Below are 24094 nucleotides of genomic sequence, written 5' to 3'. Positions count from 1 at the left end.
CTTTTCTGTTCAAAAAGCACAGGAACACAACTTGAAGAGACCTGCTAGGTCATTCAGTTTGTCCTGGAACGTAGCATAAAAAGATACAGATGAATAGGTTTGCACCTCAAAAACAGTTAACCTGTGTCTCAGAACTTGGGGTCAATAGCCAAAGAGCTTAAATGCGTTACTGGTGGTGTGCGTGGCAATGTACAGCAGGTATTTTTCAGCAGATGGCTACAGAGAGAGCTGTACTGTTAAGAAGGTATTCAACAGAGCCTGCTAAAGACCATATTCAGTGCCACTCAAGATACTTCACAATTGCTGAACTTAGAAATCTGGCAACCAGATCGACAAATGCATCTATTACTTTTCTTAAAATGTCACGGACTTACGTACTCGCTGCTGCTGTGATGGTTAATAAAACAGAAACCTCTTCTGACAAGTACACAGTCCTTCCAGAGAGATAATAAAGTGCAAGTCTGACAAGTGGTTCAAGACTACAAAAAGAATCTTAGAAAATTAAAGGTCTGGCTTTAACATCCATTTTTATACATACAATTCTAAAAAGATACTACAATGGGGAAAGAGAATGTGTGTTGCTAGGAATAAAATAAGTTATAAGAGTCCAGATTCTGATCTAAATTAGTTTTAGCACAGGAAAGATATTTATTGCTTTCATTCTTGTCAGTGCAAGAACCTTATCACTAACCTGCTCATATACTAGATTACTAAATACAGATTTCAGTGCCTAATAGGTAACAACCATGAAAACGGATCCTATTTATTTTTATGGTAGCTAGTACAGTTAAAAACATCAATAAAATTATGTCAGCACTGTAATATCTCCTGAAAGAGCGATTATGTAGCTAGAGCTCTCCTCTGTCCCTAAGACATGCCATAGGCTGAAACACCATCCAAAATAATGTAAGTCAGTCAGATGATGAAAACTGAAAATCAGAAGTAAGGGCAGATAGATTTCTACCAGGTTAAAAAAAAGGCTGAACAAATTAAAGTACTTTGAAGTGAATAATCATAGGAAAATGCCACTGTAGCTTCAGCTTCACAACATAGACTGGAGAATTCCAGTTTTAAAAGAACATACTTGAGAAGTCTGGTAGCGACTAGAAAAGGGATTATGTTTGGAGTGAAAGAGCACACATTTTTACCGTAGCACTTATTCTGTGGCTCATAGAATATTTATGTGCCCACACAATAACCTCCAAGTATATCATAGTCGTATTTTATGCTTTCTAGTACATCATCATCAGTTGTGGTCTATTTGAATAACAGCCATGAAACAAAAATATGGTGAAAAATAATGGTGTTATATAAGCTCCATTTCATTGAATAAATATTGCTTTAAGGTTTTGAATCTGTTACACAAAAACTCACTTTGGTTTTAAAAAACCCTTAGAATTAATAAAAAGTTTCTGTAACAAAAATACTCTCCTATGAAAAAAAGTTAAACTATAAAATGACAAATAGTGACACATATTCTTGTCAATATTCAGTAACCTTAGATAACTGTAAGATACACTGATATGCTGATTAGTAATTTAAGACCTGAGAAGAGAAAGTTTCAGAGGGAAATACACAAAAGCACGATTGAGTTTAATATGCACCTACATTAGCTACAGGGCATAATTAAAACTACATCACTCTCTTAAATGTACATAATTATATGTCCCAAGGACACTTTCTCTTTAGTATCCTTAACTTCACTAATAAACCAGTAAGGGCCTCGGGTTTAAAAGGTCGGGCAATATTGTTTTAAGTAAAATACAACCTTACAAGTAAAAGGGTAAGAAAGTAAGGTTTTGGTTTGGTTATATTCTTTCTAGCACTCAGAACTCCAGATGTGGCAGGCAGAACAAAATTCTAACGCAGACTGAAAGAAAACTCTACCAAGGAAAGCTGCAGATTATTCCCCCACCAAAAGGTACAGGGAATTGATGCAGCATCTACCACTGAAGGGAAAAAAAGTCAACACGGCAAATTTTGGAAATGCCAGTAACTCCACTAACTGATACTAAAAAGCTTCGTTAATTGGGGGGCAGGGGGCATCCCTTTACCAGTGAATATTCTACCTGTACATTTAAATAACACCCAAGTTAACTAGTTGAATTCAACAGCACAACATTATGCACTACTTACCAGAGACACCGACAGAGACACAGAACACATTAATCATATTATGCAGTCATGCCCATAAATACAACATGGCATGTTATTTTAAAGACGGCAATTCCATGCTACTATTTAACTCTAAGTCCTAAGAAAACTCACCATCTGATGCAAAAAAATTTAAACTATTTTGATTTGATCTCACGATGCTTAAACAAACAGGAAGCAGACATCCTTCCCTAGCTCTAACTAGACGAGCTAATTTTCTACAGTCTTTCCAGAATGTTTGTGTCCACAACACTAAACAGAAGTAACACTGACAACACTGATAGTGTCTTAGCCACAGGCTTGGGTTATATGTTTACAGGCATTGCTAATACTCTCTACATTTTATACAGTCAGTGAAGAATCTTATCCCAGCTCCTTCCTATGATTTAGCAGAATTTAGCAGGTCTCTACAAGAAGTTATTCACATTTGATTATACTTCTTGGAAGATAATCAAATGCAACCCCTGTGAGCATGCTTCCTCAGTCCTCTCGCTTCCAGAATCCATTACAGCTCTCTTTCCTACTGCTGTGGTCAATAGGCATACAAAACAAATTGAAGAAATCAAACCATGCAGACCAGTACGCCAGTAATACACCAACGGAACTCATCTGAGTGTTTCCAAATTCTGAAGTGCTCCATAAGAGAACAGAATGATAGCAAGCATAAATGAATGCGCACAGGACATGAAGGACAAATTCCCACCTTTAAAACACAAATTTAGATTAAAATGATAACATATGGTAGTAAGAATCTTGCATAGGCTGAACATACTTACTGCGATACACTTATTGGCAAAAATAACCCAATTTTAATGGCAACTGAAACTTCTTTCCATTCAACTAAAGGAGGATATTATGATTCCTTCGACTAAACTCCGAGGCCAGACCACAGAGGTTTTGCAAGAAATTCCTAGTCTTCAGGCTCAGCTCTAACCATTCATATGTAACAGCTGTTTGCAAAGTCCTCAGGATTTTCTGTTGAGTCCAACTCCTCACTGCTTCTTATTAGTAAAAGAAAACAATCTTTTTTCCAGCCACAACCAACAAGAAAGCTGTACTAATTCAGTTTGACTTAGATGCAACAACAGCAATCCATGCTTTTACAGCTTCAAGTCATGCTTTTAATCCTCACACCTAGTTGTATAAATTTTGACTATAAACCAAATTAATTCAACACACTCTTCTGCATATTGTTTATTAAAATATAAAACAAACTCCAGACTACCCTCCTCAGCAAGACCACGCCAGATAATCAAACTCAGCAGACATCTCTCTTCACATGAATATCACCTTCAACAACAGTTACGTCCCATTTGAACAACGCACCTGTTAATCTCCAGGCTTGAATTTACATGCAGAAAAACCACTAAGGAAGCTATATGAAAGGAACAGATCTCCTGATGATTGATTCACTGACATAAAACTGATTTCTGGAAACTAACATGACTATGGAGTTCAGACTATGGACGTTTTTAACTTGGTGTTCAGTGTGTCACTGGCCAAGGCTGTTCAGCTCCTAACAACGAGCATCTTGGTTGAGTCACTTCACAGTTTTGCACAAATACTGATTTCATAGACCTGGAAGGTCAGAGGACTGCCACAAAGAACTATACATACAAAAAGAAAACAAAACCAATCAACCAAACAAACAAAAAAACCAACCACCACCAAAACACCAAACCAAAACCAAACAAAAGTACTCGGGAAGAATGAAATCTGCAAACCCCCTTCTTTAGTCTTTTGAGTTGAAATTCAAATTAAATATTAATTTTTACTTGAAGCCTACCTGTCTGGGATGCACCTGGACCACCTACTGTCTTGAAACTCCTGTAACAGTTGCATATTACTGTTTTTTCTTCAAACTTCCATTTAAAGAAAAGGTTTAATATAAATTCAATAGTAAGTTTGGGAATCAAAATGAGTCATGTAAATGAAAATGCATTTTCGTGCTTCTTCTGACAATTAAATCACTTTTAGCCTGCCATTAAAGCAATTTCAAGAGCTAACTTTGTAGAATATGATAAATATTTGGAAACATATCAAAGTGTTTTGATTTTATGCTCAGTAAAACTAAGTAAGCGTAGCCATTCGACATATAATAATGTTATGAATTGAATGTCATTTTGCTAATACAGAATAAAAATGATTCACTGAAAATCTTTAAAATTCACTTGTTCTATCCCACTACAACTGGAGTATGAAATGATAATTTCCAAATAATGAAAGAAAAATACAGATAGTAAGTGGTTCTACTGAAGCTGATTTTTAGTCCCTGGTAGAAGGAGAAAAAAAAATATATTTCATTTTATAAGTTTAACACAAAAATACAGTTTACTCAAGAAAGTGACTATCTAGTCCCCTGATAACCAATGAAAGCAAGGGCAATAGGCTTAACTATATTAATGCTTTGTTACCATTACATACTCTTCCACAGATTTCAGGGGGATAAGATTTTACAGGTAATATATGCTGCACTTTTATTACATTTCTTTTTATATCCTGGAAGAGAGCAAATATTTTCTTAAAGTTCTATAGTAGCCTTTATACATCTCAGGATAATTCAAGCCTAGCCATCTATTTGCATTACAGTACTACCAATGTACAATTAAAAATAGGTGAGAGTTTCATCTGTATAGAGGAATTTCAATTCCATTTATATCTTTATCTTTTAGATGTCAAATATTGTGGCTTGCTGTTCAACATGCCACTCTAGGCTGTAGATTTCTAAAGTTTAACTCAAGAATAAAAGTAGCAAATGACATTCAATTATGGAATCATAATTAAATATGTGACAGAATAAAGATCCTTTTCTGATTTATTAATCAAAATATGTTCCCAAAATAGTAAGCATCTTAACCCAATATAAAGGGGGCAAGTAAAAGAAGAATCTATCTGCAAACCAACCGCCAAATTTCAAACAAATGAGAAAGTAAAATACCAAAACCAAATGTAACCAACTGACTGATAACGAAAATATTCCTGGGGATTTAAAGAGGTGGAAGCTGTTTTAAAGAACCACCACATCATCCATGCATTCAAAATTGCACTGGGGATAGTTGTGCATGCCTAAAAGCACTGCTCTGCAGATTATCAAGTGCCAGTTTCTATTTTCATTTAAATACACAGGGGTTTTTAATAATATAATTGTATTCACCTACTAAGCGTTATAGCATAAGCACTTCTAATTTACATCTCTATATAATATTTGTTTATTCCTTATGATCCTGTCTCCCTCTAGTGGCTAGCCCTCACGAAAATGTACTTCTACCTGTACTCAGTCCTGTATGCAGAATCACGTGACAATTCAGGCTGGAAAGGACCTCAGGAGGTCTCTAGTCCAAGCTTCCCCCCAATGAAATTTCTGGTTGGCCCTGGTAGAAACATTCACCAGCAGCTGTTTGCAATCAAGGTAAAGCCTCACTCATGAATCCAGATTCAAGGACCTCCTAAGATAGTCTGGAAAAGAAATGGAAGAGCCAGGAAAATCAAATCACTGGAACTATGTCATTGGGATGTATCCTCATCCCAAAGTTTCATCACTTCTTAACAGAGTAGAAGATATATTCCTTTGCATATCCATGCAGTATATGGCCAGCAAGTTGTCTTTCCCCAGTTTCATACATGATTATCATGTGTGGAAGAAACATCTAGAATATATTAATAATCAGCTGAAGCTCAAAAGCTTCATTGTGAAGGGTATGCTGCTTTAGCAACCACAGACCCCAAGCAAGGTGAAGTCTGAGTAAACTTTCTGCTTCCTTCTTCCAGGAAAATGACTATCATGAGGACCTTCACTAGCGGGAAGGTCATACCTCAGATAGAAGCCTCTGGCAACTACAAAACAACCTGCTCATTGCCACTTCTGATCAACTGCTACATAAAACAACAAGCCGTATGGAACTGCAGTAAGGTGATCTGGAAAATTAAGTCAGGAAGAATAGGAGGTGTCACCAGCCTGAATGTCACCGCAACCCCCAGGACAGAGTCCTAGAACACAGGGACTAAAGAGCCATGTCTCATTCTCAGTAAGAAGTCACAAGGACAAGAAAGCTGTTCTGTCATCAGGATAATTTTGTAAATATAGTAACACTTAAGTTTTAGAGATTTATTTAAAAAACCCTGTTGCACAATTATCAGATGCACTTCCGTAGCATATGCAACAATAACAAAAATCAGTGCAATAACAAATTGTAATATCAAAGGAATTACTTTTCAACACAGAAGCGCACAACCAGCAACTGTCTCTTCTGTAAAATGTGGTAAATCAGAGTACTAGAAGAGAGCATTTTGTACCACTGTACACCAAATACTACTAAGAAAAAGAATATGTATCACATGTATATATGTAGCAAAGGAAAGCAGAAAGTGATGGGTTGCCTTAAAGTCATCCATCTGTATCAAAACCTTGATTCCAGGCTATTGGCTAAAGTAACTGAAACACACCTTAAAAGAAATCGATCCAGCTTTCATTCTTTCCTTTGTTCTAAACACCACATTATCTTTTAAGTCTCTGATTTCATTCACAGACTAATACAAATAGATCTGGAAACAATAACAGCCGAGTAATGATCACCGCTGTAAGAGGATGTTATTTTCATCAGAGCATTTTTACCACTGTATTGTAATGATTTAATTCTTCTTGATTCATCTCATTACTTTCTTGTTTCAAGTATTTTAAAAGCAGACTGGAGTTACCCCCCTCTTTTTTGGGGTGGGAGAGAGTTATTTTTTAAGCAACAGGAACAGGATGTGAAAGAATCTATGGGAATTAATATCTGTTTAGAGTAAGATTACATTTTATAGAAAAAACAAACCAGGCTTAAAATAACAGAGGTTATGAAGCCAACTGGCGTAACCATTCAGTCAGAAATAACACATCTACCAGCATTTCACAGTTGATCCTATCATTTGAACAACAATAATTTACCATTTAGGCACTCTTAGCCTAGCAATTTGCAGAGTAATTTTAATTACCATGCCTAAAGAAAAAAAAAAAGTTTTATTTTGCACTCTGTATTTGTCTCTATTGTGAACATGCCAGTACATGATCATTCCCCATCTCTACCAGTTTCACTGCTTTCTTTGTAGAAACTACTTGATTTTTTTTTTCTCCACTGAATTCATGGTTTCACACTTCATTTACATTGTTTCTTAAAAACTTTTTCTACATTGTTTTTATCAATGAGCCCTGGGGAGTTCTGTTTGGTGTAAGTTTTCCTTGTGCCCATGCTTGGCCTGGTGGTAGGCACTCCACTGCCCGCTGACATGTTCAGGGTAACTTCCTTCCTGCTGAAGGCTGAAGTCGCGTGCCAAGAATTCTTAGGACTGAGAACTGGCGTAAATGTTGCAGCCATTGAAGATGAACGTGAACACACAATTTTGAAACCATGACCATTTGCAGCAAATCAAAGGCTCCCTTCTTTGCAATACACCAGTCAGTAACGAATAATTAACCTTTGTCTTTAGCAATTATCACGCCTGTACGCTCACAATGCTCCAGTAAGACAAAACAGTATAATTATCTCCACTTTACAGGAAAGGAACAATGGCATGAGAATCAGAAAATAAAAATGTCAAAAGAAGAAAGTACTAACAAGAATTGTATTAATCTTAATTTTTCCAGGATATTAAACATTATATACTGTGAAAAAACACAGGCCACTGTCTTCAGTTACAGCTGAAGAAAAATCAGCTTTTTTCTACCCCAGTCTCAAGTTGGTCATCTAGAACTCGAGAAGAATGGAAATTACATGGAAATAGCATCCTGCTTGTGAAAAATGCAGTAACTACAACCCTTTGCTTCATTCACAACATGCTTTCTAAGTTTCAAAGCTAAACACAGGATCACAGAATTTCAGTCATTTCTAGGGCCTATCAAGAGAGATGCTATAGTAGAAAGTCGTAACCCTGTGATTGCAAACAGGATCCAAGGCGCACACATGTCTTCATATACGTGCATACACCTAGGGTGAAAGGACAAGTAGGTGGAACTGGACCTGTTCACACAATATTTTTTAAAAACAGAAATAATAAAAGTTATTGTTTCTGATAGCTTGTTTCTATTCTTTCCATTTCCTTTAAGCGCAGGAAATTGCAACTGAAAAGTCTGTATTTTCCTGAATTCAGCTAGTAATTAATTGGCATTCAACTCCAAAATTTAAGTTATTACTTCTCTTCAAATCCTCTCTTGAAACATTTGTAAGGGAATGCATTTTAGATTTCTTTTTTAACAAGACACATATCTCCTCTTAAATCATATCCCATTTAAGGATCCAGATTTACAGAGGTGTTGGTACTCACTCAAATCCCTTTCCCTTCCCAGAAAATCTGCAGATGAGTTGATCTATCTTCCAGAGACATACGTACCACAATTCATTGCAACCAGCATTACTTTTTTACCCCATCTTGTATAAATAGCCATGTCCCAGAAAACCTAAGCTAACAAAAGATTGTCTAGCATACACTCCAAAATACTTCGCAGTATTCTGGAAAGCTGAGATCTCACAATATTAAATGCAAAGTATCACAGTCCAAACAAAACTGATACAAGGTCTGAAACATCTGCTCTAACACGTACCACAGGCCAGGCAGAGATGGATGAGAGAGGAAGCCTGCTTGATTCTACCTGGGCTGTTCAAGGTAAGGAGCAGGCCATAAACCTCCAAAAATTAGCATACATTTTTCATGCTCTTGAAGACGACAGCACATGTATGTCATACTTTCCTCACTCATGATACTCTCAAAAGTATTAGAGCAAAGGTTAGGCCAATGACTAATATGTCAATAATACTGCCCATTGTGCTGAACAGCATTTTCTCACTATTTTCTTGAATATTCTCTTCTGTCTTCATTCACCTCCAGTTTCTTCTTTTATTCTTAGACTGTAGATTTGCTAAGGCAAGCTCACCTCATACACAGCTGTCCAATTAATTTTTTTTAAATTAACCAACAAAAAAGGCTAACCTTGCCCTTCAGATAGTGCCATTTGAGGTCATTTACCTGCTTGGTGAATTAATTTAGTCTCTTAGTACCGATATTTCATAAAGGACATTGGTTTTCTAGTGATTTAGTTGTAAAGTAAGATTTTTCTAGTTCTCATCTATAAAAAGCTTCTTAGTGGCTTGCCTTTTTTCCCCAGGGTTCAGGAGAATGACAAACAAAATGAATAAAATCATAACCAAAGAGAGAACCCCCCCCAACACCTTTAAAAGACATTACTGCGCCTTTTGCCCAATTATCTACTTTAACAAGCATCTATTAAAGTATGTAGTACAATGTACACGTGAACTACACACTCACATTGACGTATTTAGATATTTTTCATTTGTTGAATTACCTTGTCTGCATCCACTTTTCCTCTGATAAATTCTTTCTTCCAAAATTCCAGTGCCTGCTCCAGCGTCAAGCCAATGCCTTTTAAGAACAGTCCGTATTGCATACGGCCTCCATGACGGAGGTGATGGTTATCACGTAGGGCTTTGTGCAACTGGCGCATGCAAAGAGGGAATGATTTCACAGAAAGCTGTCGAGAGAAAAATTTGTGTTTAAGGCATACTGATCATTTAATTTGTAGGATATATGCTTATTGTGATTATTAATTAGCTCCAACTGAAAATGCCAATGGCTGGAAGAAAAGATACACATGTGCAGAGCACCTTGGGACCGATGATCACACAAAGTGTGTCCGTAAGCCATCAAATCCAATAACCATCTCAAGAACAAAATCCAGAGGACAGAGTAATACAGGTGGTAGTATCAGACGGTCTTCAGCTACAAAGTAACACAGGTTTAATTGCTGCCAGGAAAAATATATTCACAATATTTCTTGCTTATTCCTTATTTTATCTTCTGGAACAGCAACGTGACCTTTGTAAAAGTTTTTGGTGGTTGTGGGAGGGGATGAGGTTTTTTAAACATCTCTGAAGAACTACAAGCACGAGTAAAATCTATAGCAACTGATCTGCAGTTTTTTCCCCTGAAGAAAGCTATTTCTTATAAAGCAAGATCTCAAAGATAAGAAGTGTAACATTCAAGTTTACTTGGGCTTTGCCATGGAATTCACTACCAAAGGAATACTGTCACGGTTAAGATGAACACTGAAAACACAAACAATTTCTAAAGTTCACTTAAAGGAGTTGCGTTTTTAACTGCCTCTGCACTATTGGTGTGGTTTTACAATCCATTTTATTTACTTCCTTGTTTTGAAAAACCCTTCTTAAGTCAAAAATCCAATAAAGAGCATTGAAAAGACTAATATTGCAATGCAATAATCATAAACCAAACATCATGGATTGCAAAATTATTAAATAAGAAAATTTTGTTAAACTCTATATTTATGTTAGGTATTTGTGAAAGTACACAAGATGAAGCAACAAATTAAGCAATTCATTATAGCCCCAGTCTAAGGCCTGATTAGATGCATTTTGCATTTTCAGTTAATTCTGCTACATTTTAAACTTTATCACAATTTCATTGAAGTATTTCTCAAGAGTCACAAAGCAAATATGAATCAAAAAAGATAAAGGTTTTATATGTCGTCTGTACATAGAGTACTTGAATTTAAAAAGTTATGTAACGATATACAATATAAACACAGAGGACTTACAGTATCGATCTGTTCTAAAGAAATTTTTCCAGTGTTCTTTTGCACACTGTAATCTGGGCCAATGTAAGAATGACTGCAAAACAAAGCAAACGGTATAGCATCATTTAAAACTGTTCAGAAAAATTTTTTTAGGTTTACAAGTTCAGAAAGAAATTATCTTACCAATTAAGTGCTGCAAATTCTTTGTGTGAGGCAAAACCAAGAAAACAGTATTTGACAGTTATGTAAGTAATTAAGATTTCTAAAACCAACATTAGAATCAACATGGTAAAGAAACCCTCCCTCCCTTTATCTGAAAAGAGCGGTGAGGGGTCATTCAGAATTCAGGTCACAGAATCACGCCAGTGTTGAGGTTGACAGAGACCTCTGAAGACCATCTAGTCCAACCCCCTGCTCAAAGGAGAGTTAACTACAGCAGGTTGCTTATCATCTCATCAAGCTGGGTTTTGAGCATCTCCAAAGACAGGGACTCCATAAGCTTCTGAACAACCTGTTCCAGTGTTTGACCACCCTGGCAGTAAAAGAGTGTTTTCTTATGTTTAAGTGAAATTTCCTATATATCAGTTTGTGCCCATTGCCTCCTGGCCTATCACTGGATGCCACTGAGAAGAGTCTCACCCTGTCTTCTTTACTCCCCCTTATCAGACACCTATCTATTTGCACTGATAAGATTCACAGACACACCCTTCTGAAATTTATCTCCTCCAGTCTGAACAATCTCAGCTCACCTGAGACTTGCTGAGTGTGGGCTCTGTCCCATCACCTAGAACACTGAAGAAGCTAAAGCATATAGGATCCAGTATCAATCCCTGAGGTACTCCACTAGTGACTGGCCTCCAGCTGGTCTTAATGCCTCTGATCACAAACCTTTGAACACAGCACTTCAGCCAGTTTTCAGTCCGCCTCACTCTCCATTTACCTAGCCCATACTTCATCAGTTGTCAATGAGGATGTTACAAGAGACAGTGTCAAAAACCTTGGTAAAGTCTGTACTGACATACAAACACATTAACTCCTGACAGTAGCTGCCCAGACAAAATAGCACAGGACTTTGCATGTCCTGCCTCGTCTTTCATTCATACTGCAACAAAGCTACTTCTGATACCTGAGCTAAGTTCAGGTAACCCTACACTACAGCAGAGGCAGTCAAGTAGACATTGTCACCAAAGTAATTTCAAACCCAATACAAGCAACTAATGCCCAGTTTTTACTTTTATATATACAGACTTCTTGAATGAGGACATATGCAGGGCTGCAGAATGCTCAACAGAAATGCTCACAGTAGAACCCAACCAAACTCAAGAGCTGACTGTACAGCAGGCAATAAAGCAAGCAGCAGCTTTGGATACAGCACATTGGTCCAAATATCAAGTTGCAAAGTCTGGCTAAGAACAAATTTCTTTGTGCAAGAGGGATTTTGCAGCTAACTTACAAAGACCATTTCTTAAATCTTCTGAAGGCATATAGAGGTTAACTCCAGAATAAAAGGGATTTAGCTAAATGATGATACTTGTGCTACAGATTATTTTGTGACATTTCAATACTGTGAAGTGTGAAAAGCATATAGCTAAGAGTTGATTTTACTACTGTATAAATAGTACCTTTAATTATACATGCATTCACTCATCCTTTAGTCTTATTTCTGGCACACACTGGAGCACTAGGCAAGCTTACTGTATTTAATAGATTTTTTTAATTATTATTACAAAACAATGGATAAATAATTAAAAGCATTTGAGCTCTGTATGTCTATTACTACTGACTCTACTAAATAAGTATCTAAATTTTCTTGTAGAACCAGATCTGCATCACTTTACTGAGGTAAACTACAAACAAAACAAAAATCACAGACCCAAAAATACAATCAAAGCACAGAACAACCGAAAACAGCTGTTGCTTAGGCAACTTCTTTTATTTTTTTATAAAAAAACCAATTAGGAAAATGACCATTTAATCAGTTATAACATCCCAGGATGAGTGCTGGCAACTTCTTAGGCTGCTCTGCCGTAATCCCTTTAGATCATCTTCTTGTATCCTATAGTACTTACTAGAATCATACCAATACTGAAAAAAATTGCTAAGCTAAAGGAAACCACTTCTTCCCAGCACCTGTAGAAAGGACTGGCCTGGGAAGAGGTGGTCCAAAGAAAAGAGAAAAGACACTAAAGTTTTCCTATACAGTAAGTGAACAAAATAAGACTTGGGAAGTTACTGCTATAAAAAGGACATACTTTCTGAATCTTGCTGACCATTAGTCTGGACTTGGTAGAAAACTGTACTGCAAGGACAGAAAACTCAATGCTAAGGTGCGGGGTGGAGGGAGGGCAGGGAGAAGAAGAAATTCTACTTTTCAGACTCTGAGAAGCTCAAATATTCTCAGCATGACAAGCAAACAGGGGAAGTTTCTCATAAATGTTTCCTTATTTTAACATTAAAAAGTAACATATCGCCTTTGCAAGGTCAAAGTTTCTTGATAACTGACACCACTCACTAAAAAGCTGAACCCTACAAACTGCCTTCAAAGGTGGTGCTCTGAAAGAGTATGCTTTATGCACCCAGAATACGTGGTAGAATGGAGCTGGGCATAAAGAGGCCAGTACTAGTCTGTAAGGGACTAGAAACTTGTCTCAACATTGTCGGCAGAACGGCTTGACTCCCAAGGCTTCACCATGACGGCAAATGAGGAAGTTCTACCCAACAGGATCTATATCTTGTTGTCTCAGCGCACATAGGCCCAGTCCTCTGCACATGCGCCTGGCCCCAGGGTCATCTTACAACATATGGGAGGGGGGCTTGGACCCCCTGGAACCCTCTGGAACCGTTGAGCACCCTCTAGTGACGATACTGAGCGTGGGCCCCACTGCCGAGTGGGAGGTGTGACTATGCAAACCAGCTCATTGACTACGCAACGGGACAACGCTATAAAAGGCGGAAGCAGCGGAGACCAGTTGGAACGTTCCCCCATCAGACTGAAGAAGATACATCAGACTGACGGGATGCCGCAGATCTGTGGTGGTAGCTACTGTAACTCTCTCTTTTTCCTTTTTTTTTTTTGCTCTTTCTTTCCTTTTCTCTTGCGTACTTGTTGGTGGCCAAATAAAGTGACTTGGCACTTGACTCCATTTTGAGTCTTAATTCTGTTCCTGAGAATACAACAAACCTGGTCACAATAGCACATCCAATTGAACATCACTCAGAAGTTAAGCCCAGCCGCCCCTAGCCACCCAGGATTATCTGAGGTTGGTTAGAAAGCAAGGGGGCTCAACTTCTGCCAAATTGTGCAACCCAACAGTGGATCGTGACATAGTCATGTGGCCTTTGGTGGCTAAGCTGTTGGATTTTTGACCCAAGGAGCTCAAGGGACGAGAGCTTTTGGATTTGCAGTTCTAGGTGCCAGGTCTTCTGATTTTCTACAGTAGAGATTCCCTGATTCTGTGATTTCATCAAGAAAACCACACTCCACAGATTGCCATTATTTTCTCCACATTTGTTTTAAAAAATGTCCATAACCTTGGGGGCGGAAAAAAATACTATCCTTTGTTCTGTGAACATGGTCCTCATTTTTTCATACCATTAAATGTTGTCAAACAGCTTCCTAATGCTGGTTTGAAAACACATCATAACACAAGCCAACTAGGCTTGTGATCACGCTTGCTTTCTCCTTTGTTTTGCTTCCAGTTTTAGCTCATATTTTGGACTCACCCTTTCTTTCATTCCACATAGCTTCTGAGGTTACTTCCTGATCAAGCTTCTTACTCACCTAGAAATATCTATAGTTCTTTTCATTATTTCTTTTTGAAGTTTATTGGAATGCAAGCAGTAATATCTTTACGTTTCACTTTAAAAAGTCTTATTTCACCTCCATATATAAATTCCTGCCTCTCTCTACTCAGCCTAACTCAATCACTCAAAAGCTGTTTTTCTAAAATCCAAAATCTTGGTTAACAGAAGTTTTCTAAACATATATTGCAAGTAAAGATCAATAGATACATTCACACTGCTGTTGACCAAGAAGAAAGCTCCACTACGCCAATGTTTCCAAGAATAGGATCTACATCTTTCAAATAAAGAGCTGTAGGATCATGCTGATAAATACTGTATTATTCACAGATATGTTACTATATCATGAGATGTAGTGAGGACATGCAGATGTTGAGGATAGTAAATGACACCAGTCTATTAAGGTGTGCATTCTTTACTTGCTTGTGAGATGAGCACAAGTAAGAAGGAGGGTGAGCATGGCTGCATGAGTAATGTGTTATCCATTAAAAAATCCAGTCTTGCAAAACACTTGGTTTCTGTAACAACCTTATGAACTGTCACTTGAAGACAGAATTAATAGAATCATATAAATGTTGGCTCTAAAGGATGTTAGAAGACCATTTAGTCCCACACCCCACTAAGTGGGACTACTACCAACACTGGTAAGGTGAGCCATGTTTTTTTCTGGCTGAATCCTAAAAATCTCCACGAACCAAGATTCCACATCTCGGGGCTTTCTGCTGCACTATCATTCTAGCATAGACATTCTTCCAAATGTCCGATCGAAACCTCCTAAGCTGCTATATGTGACCACTGTCATTTGTCACATCCTCTGGCACCATCAAGAATTCCAATGCTGTGATGTTTGTCCTTCAAACAGTTGTATTTGATCATCCCTAAGCCGCCTCTTCACCAGACTAAACAAAGCCAGCTCAGCTTCTCCTTGTAATTCATGTACAGGCACAGTCCTATTGTAGTTTGATGGAATTATATGTGACAGTTTTTGTCTATCTTTGAAATTATTCCTGCTGAAGATTTTAAACAGTAGAGTATTAACGACCCCATAATTTCATCACAAAACCCACATAAACTCCTTTGATAGCAGGAGTTGCAGAAGTGTTCTTCTCATGCATTTAGACATAAAGTTTCCATTTCTATTAAATTGCTAAAGTTTTAGCAGTTTAAAACTTGTAGCCTACTGTGAACATGTGAAATCCCTAAGCACAATCTTGCATCAAATATTTTAACATTTTCACTAAAAATGTTTTTTTTTTTTAGTCTAGTAGAATTAATATTAGAAAGCACCTATGAAACAGAACAGGATAAAAAGTCACAGATAAAATACGTATTTAGTCCAGAGCAGTCCAATTATAAAATACGTTATGCCCATTTTAAAAAAAGGGCATGGATTAATATATCTATGCAGACATACTCCACAGTAAAATGACCTTTTCTGAGGACTAGCTAATTTAAAAGTCACAAGCAGGTATGAATATTTGCCAAAACATGTGTGGGGCATTAACGACCAAACAATGCTCTATAACCTTCAATTGTATGCTCTTTTCACACGTTTCTTTCTAAGCTTTTGCTCCCCTGATAAAGCTCTATTGACAAATGCCAAAAATAAAATACTGCTGTAAGAATTCACACAATGAAGGTAGAGGAAAGCCTACAACTAACTAATACTCTCCTTTCTTATGAGCAAGATGAAGCAAAAATGAATCACAGATTCACACAAATAACAGAGATGACCTATTTGGTGATGGGTTTTTTCATTGCCAGAGCTTGTTTTTCAAGTTGTAAGGTTTGAAGTTTTTTGTCTATTTTAGAGGAACTTCCAAAAAGGCAACTTGGAAGCATTTGTGTAGTTTTTTCAATTGGTGACAAAATGTACTGGGAACAGCCCCTCCATTTTCACAAAAGCAAAATGGAAGTAACTTACCCACCATTAAACATACATACCCAAGTTAACATAAGAATGTGCAAAAAAATAGCTTTTTGCATAAATGTAAGATACAGTATCCCTGTAAAGTAGCTGCTGTTAAACTAGCTTTTTTGCAACCTTTCCTTTTCCCATTAAAAAAAAAAAGCGCAGAGATTGTGATTGCTGTGATACTGAGGGCTGTTCCGCTTACAAAGATGCATAGCATGTATCAAAAGAAATTTCAAATTTCTGAGTAATTACTCCTAGAGAGCACGATTTATAAAAAGCTAACCTAATTGCTCTTTAGCTTCAAATGAAGAAAGGCATGCCACTGAGGCATACTTTTTAAAATCCCAGTAAGATGTATGGTAATGAAAACATGGAGGGTTATTAGCATTCAGAAGTATCCCCTAACCAGGTACATAACAGTTATGCTGCAATATTTATTTCATTCACTTCTCTTGAACAAAGTTCATTCATACGTAAATAAGCAGAGATACAATGAAAGCTATTTTTCTATTCCCATTTCCACTAAAAGTAATAAAAAACTAAACTGGTCCTATGTAATAGAAATAAATTTTTTTAATCAAAATAAAATGTCAGATTTTGGGTACAGATACCTCATGCCATAGAGCACCGTATGAAATAAAGAGCATGCTAACTAGATCTGCAGCCTAATTCTGGTGCAGTGCTATCACGATGGAGCCTCACCTCTTCCATTTCTAATTCATCCAACATCATTTCAGTGATCTTAATGCAAAGCTGTCTGTGTTCAAAAACAGAGCTTTCATTACTGACATTCAATATTTAAGTAAGTTTCTACCCTTAGAGATATTAAAAATTCAGCTGAATAAATACCTGAGCAACCCAGTCTAACCAGATCCACATTGAGCAGGGGCTAGATTAAATGATCTCCAGAGGTTCATCCAAGCTAAATTATTCATTGATTCTAAGCCAATGCATCTCCCTCTAATTGTATGGTCTTCGTCCTCTGCATACTACCATAGAAAACTCTCCTGAACAATATAAAGTGGTAAAAAGCAATCATGTATATAAGAGAGACCAGATCTATGCTTAACCTGGAGAACATAAGAAAAGTATTTTTTCTTACTCTTCATCCCCAAGCACATTCAAAGAAAGTAGAGAGCTTCTATATACTGTATACTACTAAGAGAGAGGCAGATTATCTCAGCTGTGTTGTAGAGCATTCTTAATGGTTCACATTTTCAGCTCCTTAGGTCCATTAAAAGAAGAAAATAGGACTCCATTCATCAATGACAGGGAAGAAGAAATCTTCCAAAAAGACCATAGAGCATACGATATTTGCAAAAAATACAGCCCATGCTCCAAGCAGTGTTACCTGGAATCCGTTTTCATAGAATCATTAAGGTTGGAAAAGACCTCTAAGATCATCAAGTCCAACCGTAAAACCATTTTTTGTCCATAAAGAAGCTTAAATACTTTGCATTTACTAAAAAAAAAAATAGTTTTTATAAAAGCTACAAATATTTTCTTGTTACCTGAGATGATTAAGCAGAGGTTGTAGTCTCTCATCAGACTGTATGGAAGGCAGTGATCGTGCTGTCAGCTAGAAGAAAACAGAAGTACAGTTAATGAAATATCAATAGCACAAAGCAGGAGTGATGTAACAAATCACCCTGAATTGCTACAACTTTACAAAACATTTGATAAGACGTTGTTTCTCCTGTTAAAAAAAGCAAAACTGAACACAACCTTCCAAAATATGAAGTTAGCAGAAATATTTACAAGTTGACAAAGTCCAACAGTGAAAAGTAATTTTTCTAAAATTACAGTGCTATTTGAATAAAATAGTGTTGTAAGTGGTATACTTTTTTCCAAACATATTTGAGCTAGAAGTCATACTCTAGACAGCCTCCTAGCAGCCACATAATGTAAATATAATCCATTAAGCCGCATTATATACCATTCACATTTGTATAGAAAAATTTAAATATTTAGCACTATAGGATTTTCATATAAACATGCCTCTGTGTACACTGTTTTTTTCTTTAAATGGGCATAACCTGTATTTTGTAATTTGACTCTTCTAAACTAAATACATACTTTTTTCTTGTAACTGTATCATATGACTATCTAAAACATTGAACTTTTTCTGAAAAAAATAAACCTAGTAGTCTATGAATTGACAATTACATGTCACGCTATTGCAGAATGCTAGTTAATTGGTGTAGTAACTAAAATAATTGGAAAAATATATGTATTAAATTTGCTTAATATCAGTATATAGGTGTCTACCTTCACCTACAAAAGTTAGAAGCCTAGCAGTACTGCTGACATACATCTAATATAAAACATTTAATATAACATGCATTTCATTATTCTATTGCTGCCAAGTTAGGCTGTATTTTGAAAACTGCCTTAGTACATACTTAAAATTTCAACATATTTCACATTGTATATATCACCATCAAGTTCTTAAGTATTTCACAGATAACTTAAAAGAGCATGCTTACAGTTATGCACTCTTTAAAAATCTTATTAAAAACAAACAAACAAAACCCCAAATAAAAAAACCTTTCAGCACCAACAGTATAGCTTCATCTTGCTGGCTCCAACACACAAGTAAAGGCGAGCGCTGCGGTAGGTCTAACAAGCAGGCTGCAACCGCTGCTTATAACCCACAAATAAATAGACCCTGGAAAAAGCTGTGCTTAGTGTTTGGGTACAGGGGGTTCTTTATAACTGTAAGAAATTCCATGCCAAACTCCATTGGCTGATTGGTAGACCGTGTGAATATGAAGGAGTTTAATATTTTCTTCAAAGATTACCCTTTCATCACCTTTGCTGCTAAGCAGAAGTCAGACTGGGGCCAAATTTTAAAGTTGTGCCTCAAGGCAGCAGTACCAACCACCTGCTAAATGAGAGGAGGTTCAAAACAGCTAGTCTGTCGAGTGAAAGTTGAAGCTACCAAACGCAAGGAGAGCGGGGAAGGAGGAATGGTCAACTTCAACTGTTAAAGCAGTCCTGGCTTGCAGCAATCACCACTTCTAAAGGCAGCTCTTCTCAGTCCTGGGTAACCCAAGGTACTCACCTGAGTAAAGGTAACTCAGGCAGCTCAGAAATCCATTTATCTTTCTTTAAAAAAATGCTGGTATCTTGACAATTAAAGCATTATCCACATTCCCTTATTTTATGGTGCTAGATTGAGATGCATACAGTGTACTAAAAATTCATTAAGCTCCATATTTATTCAGAAGTTTCTTTTGATAAAAAACTCATTTTCTTACCACTGAGTATTAAAGGCCAATAAACATATTGTTCTATATTCATGTCCTCTATAAAGTGACCTTCGAATTTTGTTTTAAACACAATCAGAATACCAGAAATTATTTCTGAAGAAAACTTGGAAGCCCTCTAAATACCGGCCAAGTTATTCCACTTGGCTAAAATCAGAACACAGAATAAATTACCTGAAATACCATCTGCTTCCCTTTCTATTAATAATTTAACTGGTACAGAAAACAGTATTTGTGTGCACGCTCACATACATATGTATATTTTTACCTGAGACTAGCATACAGTATTTTTCTCTATACAGCACTTCAAATATTACACTTAATCATAAAAAAAACCCAATTTCTTCCTCATTATAAAAAATGTATTTACAACAAGATTGTTTATGAAAGTCAAACTGGGCAGCGGCATGGCAAGCAAAAAAAAACAGTAAAATTCAAAACCTGCAAAAGTATTGATATTATTGTCAAAGTTATATATACAATAAACTATGTTGTTATGTAAACATTATCAACCAACCGAAATACTCTTTTAAAAACTAATTTAGGAGGCATGTAGGAATTGAGGTAGAACCAAGAACCAGTGTTCTTTATATTTAACCAAGTTTTTTCTTGATGTTGCAATGAAAGAATATGGAAGAAGTGGCTCGTGCTGGCATGCTGGCTGTTTTGGGAACTACCATTAAGGGGAAAGAACATAATCCCTTGAAGACATGGGAGAATCCACGTGGCCATTGTTCTTAATGTTTTTTTTCTTACTGTCTTGTGTTTCACCAACAACTATTGAATCTGCAAATTTTAGGAGCAAATGAATCCCCATTTTCTTCCATTATGTTGCCTGGAAGGACAAGATAAAGTTCTCTACAGAATACTGCTCTTGTGAAAATAAGATCATACACCCTTCAACTCTTACAAGAACACTTTGGTAGGTTAGCTCAAATGTTTATTTTTAGGAAGATGTGGGGTCTCATGACACTATTCTTTTCTATCTAAAACTAAGGATAGTTTTCCTTAAACACAGTTGAAGAAAGCCCATCAAAATATTTGAACCATTTTAATTGAAAGAACAAATTGCCCTTTAACTTACCTGGATTATAAAAATGAAATATAAAATTTTAATGTATAAAGTCTTTCTTCACAACTGTATTTTTTCTAACTGAGTCACGCTGTAAATAAAATTAGCTTTTACAAAGGTGGTGGTAAATAATGCTAGTGTTTCAGAAAGCTAAGAATTTCATGTTCTTTTTCAATAGTATTTTTTGTTTTTAAAGGAAAAGATAATCCCTATTACAGAATCCAAACTGAAATTCTGCAGGCTTTTTCCAATTACTCTGAAAGGAAATTTAGACAAATTCCTGCAAGCACAGCCTTACCACCTTCTCTATACGGTACTCAACACAAAGATCGTCTTACCGGGAAAAAAAAAGGCAAAACCATGCTATTCAACACTTTAGATACATGAAAGACACCAAAATGTTGTCAAGTAAGGAGCATAGCTCCAAACTCTAATTATGCTGAAGCAAATTAATTTACAGAGAACATAAAACACTGCGGAGTCAAGATATTTGCAGTCCCAAGGCCCAGATGACAAGAGGAGCAGGCAGAGTGAGCCGCAGACAGAACATGCGGACACCTCAGAGTTGAGCTGAGACGGTGAAAGCTGGGGTGAGTGATGTAGATAATTATGGCAAACTAAGCACCATGTTATCAAAATCACACAACATATAAAATTGAGAAAGGAGGAAGAATACCTAACAATATGAGGAAAAGGAATGAATAAACTGAAAGCTGAGATGACAACTTCAGCCCAGCTTCATACTAGCTTTAGTACCAGAGCCACCAGCTGTCTTTACTGCAATTCAGATTAGCAACAGTTTAAAAAAGAAAAAAAAAAAAAACACAAGCATTGGAGGGAAAAATCAAACCAGAGCCTTCATACATTTGAATTAACTGGAATTTTCGAAAGCAAGCATTCTAAAGTTTTGCAAAATTCAGTAATATTTTTATGCAATCTTGTAGAAGAGCAGCAAGAAGCTGAGTTCTTTTCTGTTGAGCTCTATGCAACAATCACATCTCTAGTCTTCACTACACTGCATTTATGACAAATAAACGGGACATTTTCATATGGCATGAAGAAGGTAACAATTTGAGAACGTAGAAAGCATGCGATGATTGGAAAACTACATGAACATTAGAATTATTTAAGATTTGGCAGCGGTACTTCAAGTAATAATGAATGTAAAGGACAATGTCTAAGAACTGGTCTGGTTTTCTTACCCCGTCCAAACATGAGACCAGCACACAAAATTGCAAGTACTTTTAAAGGTGAGCCCATGGTTCCCAGCAGGCACCCTGCAGTTCTTGGAAATACAGACGCTTCCCTAGAGGGGCTACCTAAATTATTTAACCTATATGTCCACTGGCAGTTCCAGAACAATCATCACCTCCATACATGCTCCACTACTCAGTGTAACAAGGTCTGGATTAAGACCAGGTTTAGGTTTGAGAGCCTCCTGTGGCATAGATGAAAAGGTCTTCCTAGAATGTTTTCCTCTGTTTATTTCTGCTACTATAGCTACACCACTAACAAAGGGTGTGAAGGAATAGCTCTAATCCAAATGCAAAGATGAAAAGTAGGGATTGAACAAGGCAGCCATAAAACTACAAGAAAAGGCCTTTACTAAAACACCCAAAACTGACAAACAGAAAAAAGTCAGTTACCTTTGCCATCTGCTAAAGTCTACCATCACCTGTGACCATATGACATCACGCTCAGCAATAAAACTGAGGGGCAGTTTTTCCAAAGTAGCTGTTGCTTGGGGCCTGGCAGGGCATTGGTCTGCTGGTGGCGAGCATCACTTGCATGCTTTTCCTTTTTCCCCACTGTTCTCTGAATAAACTGTCTTTACCTCAGTCCATGAGTTTTCTTATTTTTGCCCATCCTGAATCTCTCCCCCATCGCTCGGGGAAGAATGGGGAGGGTGGCTTTTCTGCCAGCCAGGATCAATCCACCACATATATATAACCCATTTCACACCAATAAGCAGCTGATGAATTTGAGCTTCAGCATAGATTTAACAGTATTTTGAAAGCTTAGTGGTCTATCTTACAGGAATCAAAAAAAGAACTGCTATTGGTTTGTATAAAATCTACTGAAGGTGTTTCTATACCACCTCCTTTTACACTCCACAGCAAGACTTCCCTATTAAGAGAGGCAAATTTAAAGACCAAAAAAAAAAAAAAAAAGAAAAAAGAAAAATATTTCAAACTTGGGAAAACAAGCAAACAAAAGAACCCCACCCCCAAAAAAAAAGACTGGAGGTGTTTAACTAGAAGCTAAGACACAAAGGGTCAAAATCTGCTACTAATGAAGTCTTTTATATCCCTTTAAAAAACAGAAAGTTAATCCCATCCCTCCCACAGAAAAAAAAACACTGAACTTCAATGCCCACTCCTAACTGCTTCCCCAGTGATCTAGAGACCTGACCTGAAGAAGCCACCTCCAAAAGGAACAAGTATAGTCACCATATCCATTTGAAACAGTACTAACAAATTACACTATTTTCAATTATCAAATTTAATACACAAATTTAGACCACATTTTTAATGCTCTCCCAAAAAGGTCAAAGAAAAATGGAGGAAGACATTGTGCTTACAATATGTAGTATTACACAGTAGCTAATTTTTCCCTACAGTTGCACATCTCCCTACAATCTTCCTTTACAACCATTTTAACACTTCACTATTCCATTACTGGGCTTCAACTATTAAGTTGAAGTGATCACATCCAGGTTAGTTGCTTTTCCATTTCATTTTTAATTGCTCTAATTAAACAAATTGGTACCAAATTTAGTTTTAAATGCTACTAGGGACAACATTGACAAGATAATTGTACGGTCTTTAATACTACCCACAAATGTTTTATATCATTAGAATAACAGTTTCTAAGCCTTGGTGAAACCAGTCAAAGGTTCATAAGACTCATTCTCCACCCACAGAAATTTAAAAAAAAAAAAACAAACCTGAAGTAGAATTGAAGCAGTTATACTATTAACAGTAGCAAGAAATAATAGGACACTGTGACAACAAAGAATAAAAAAGAAAAGCAGAAGAGTATGGAAAGTGTTTACCTTATAGAATGTCATTGCTCAATTCCAAATCTTTCCATCTTTGTAGCAGCAGTAACAAAGCCAGTGGATTAAGTGAAGTAAAAACCTCTATGACAAGTGTATTGTATCATGATTTTAAGAATTTAGAAACAACACCCCTATATTTCATGCTCTCTAACTAAATATCGTTCATGCACTAGTGAAAAACATCTTTAATGGTGATTTTGATGCAGCATAGAATAACTGCAGTTGTTAGGCTTTTGTT

General features: G+C 36.7%; 1 protein-coding gene across 2 annotated transcripts in view; it reads right to left on the bottom strand.

Moving 5' to 3' along the window:
- The window catches only part of PRIM2 (DNA primase subunit 2), a 119428-nt gene that overhangs the window by 28289 nt on the left and 67045 nt on the right, over positions 1-24094 (bottom strand). For both annotated transcript variants that reach the window (XM_075087028.1, XM_075087029.1), the window contains 3 exons: positions 17966-18033; positions 10760-10832; positions 9491-9676 (listed from right to left, as the gene is read on the bottom strand). In XM_075087028.1, the coding sequence (XP_074943129.1) occupies positions 9491-9676; positions 10760-10832; positions 17966-18033 (327 nt within the window). The remainder of the gene's footprint in view (positions 1-9490; positions 9677-10759; positions 10833-17965; positions 18034-24094) is intronic.

The sequence above is a fragment of the Phalacrocorax aristotelis genome, chromosome 3 (genome assembly GCF_949628215.1).
Source record: "Phalacrocorax aristotelis chromosome 3, bGulAri2.1, whole genome shotgun sequence".
NCBI lineage: Eukaryota > Metazoa > Chordata > Aves > Suliformes > Phalacrocoracidae > Phalacrocorax > Phalacrocorax aristotelis.
The sequence above is the reverse complement of the archived record's forward strand: the minus strand, read 5'-3'. Positions and strand labels throughout refer to the sequence as shown.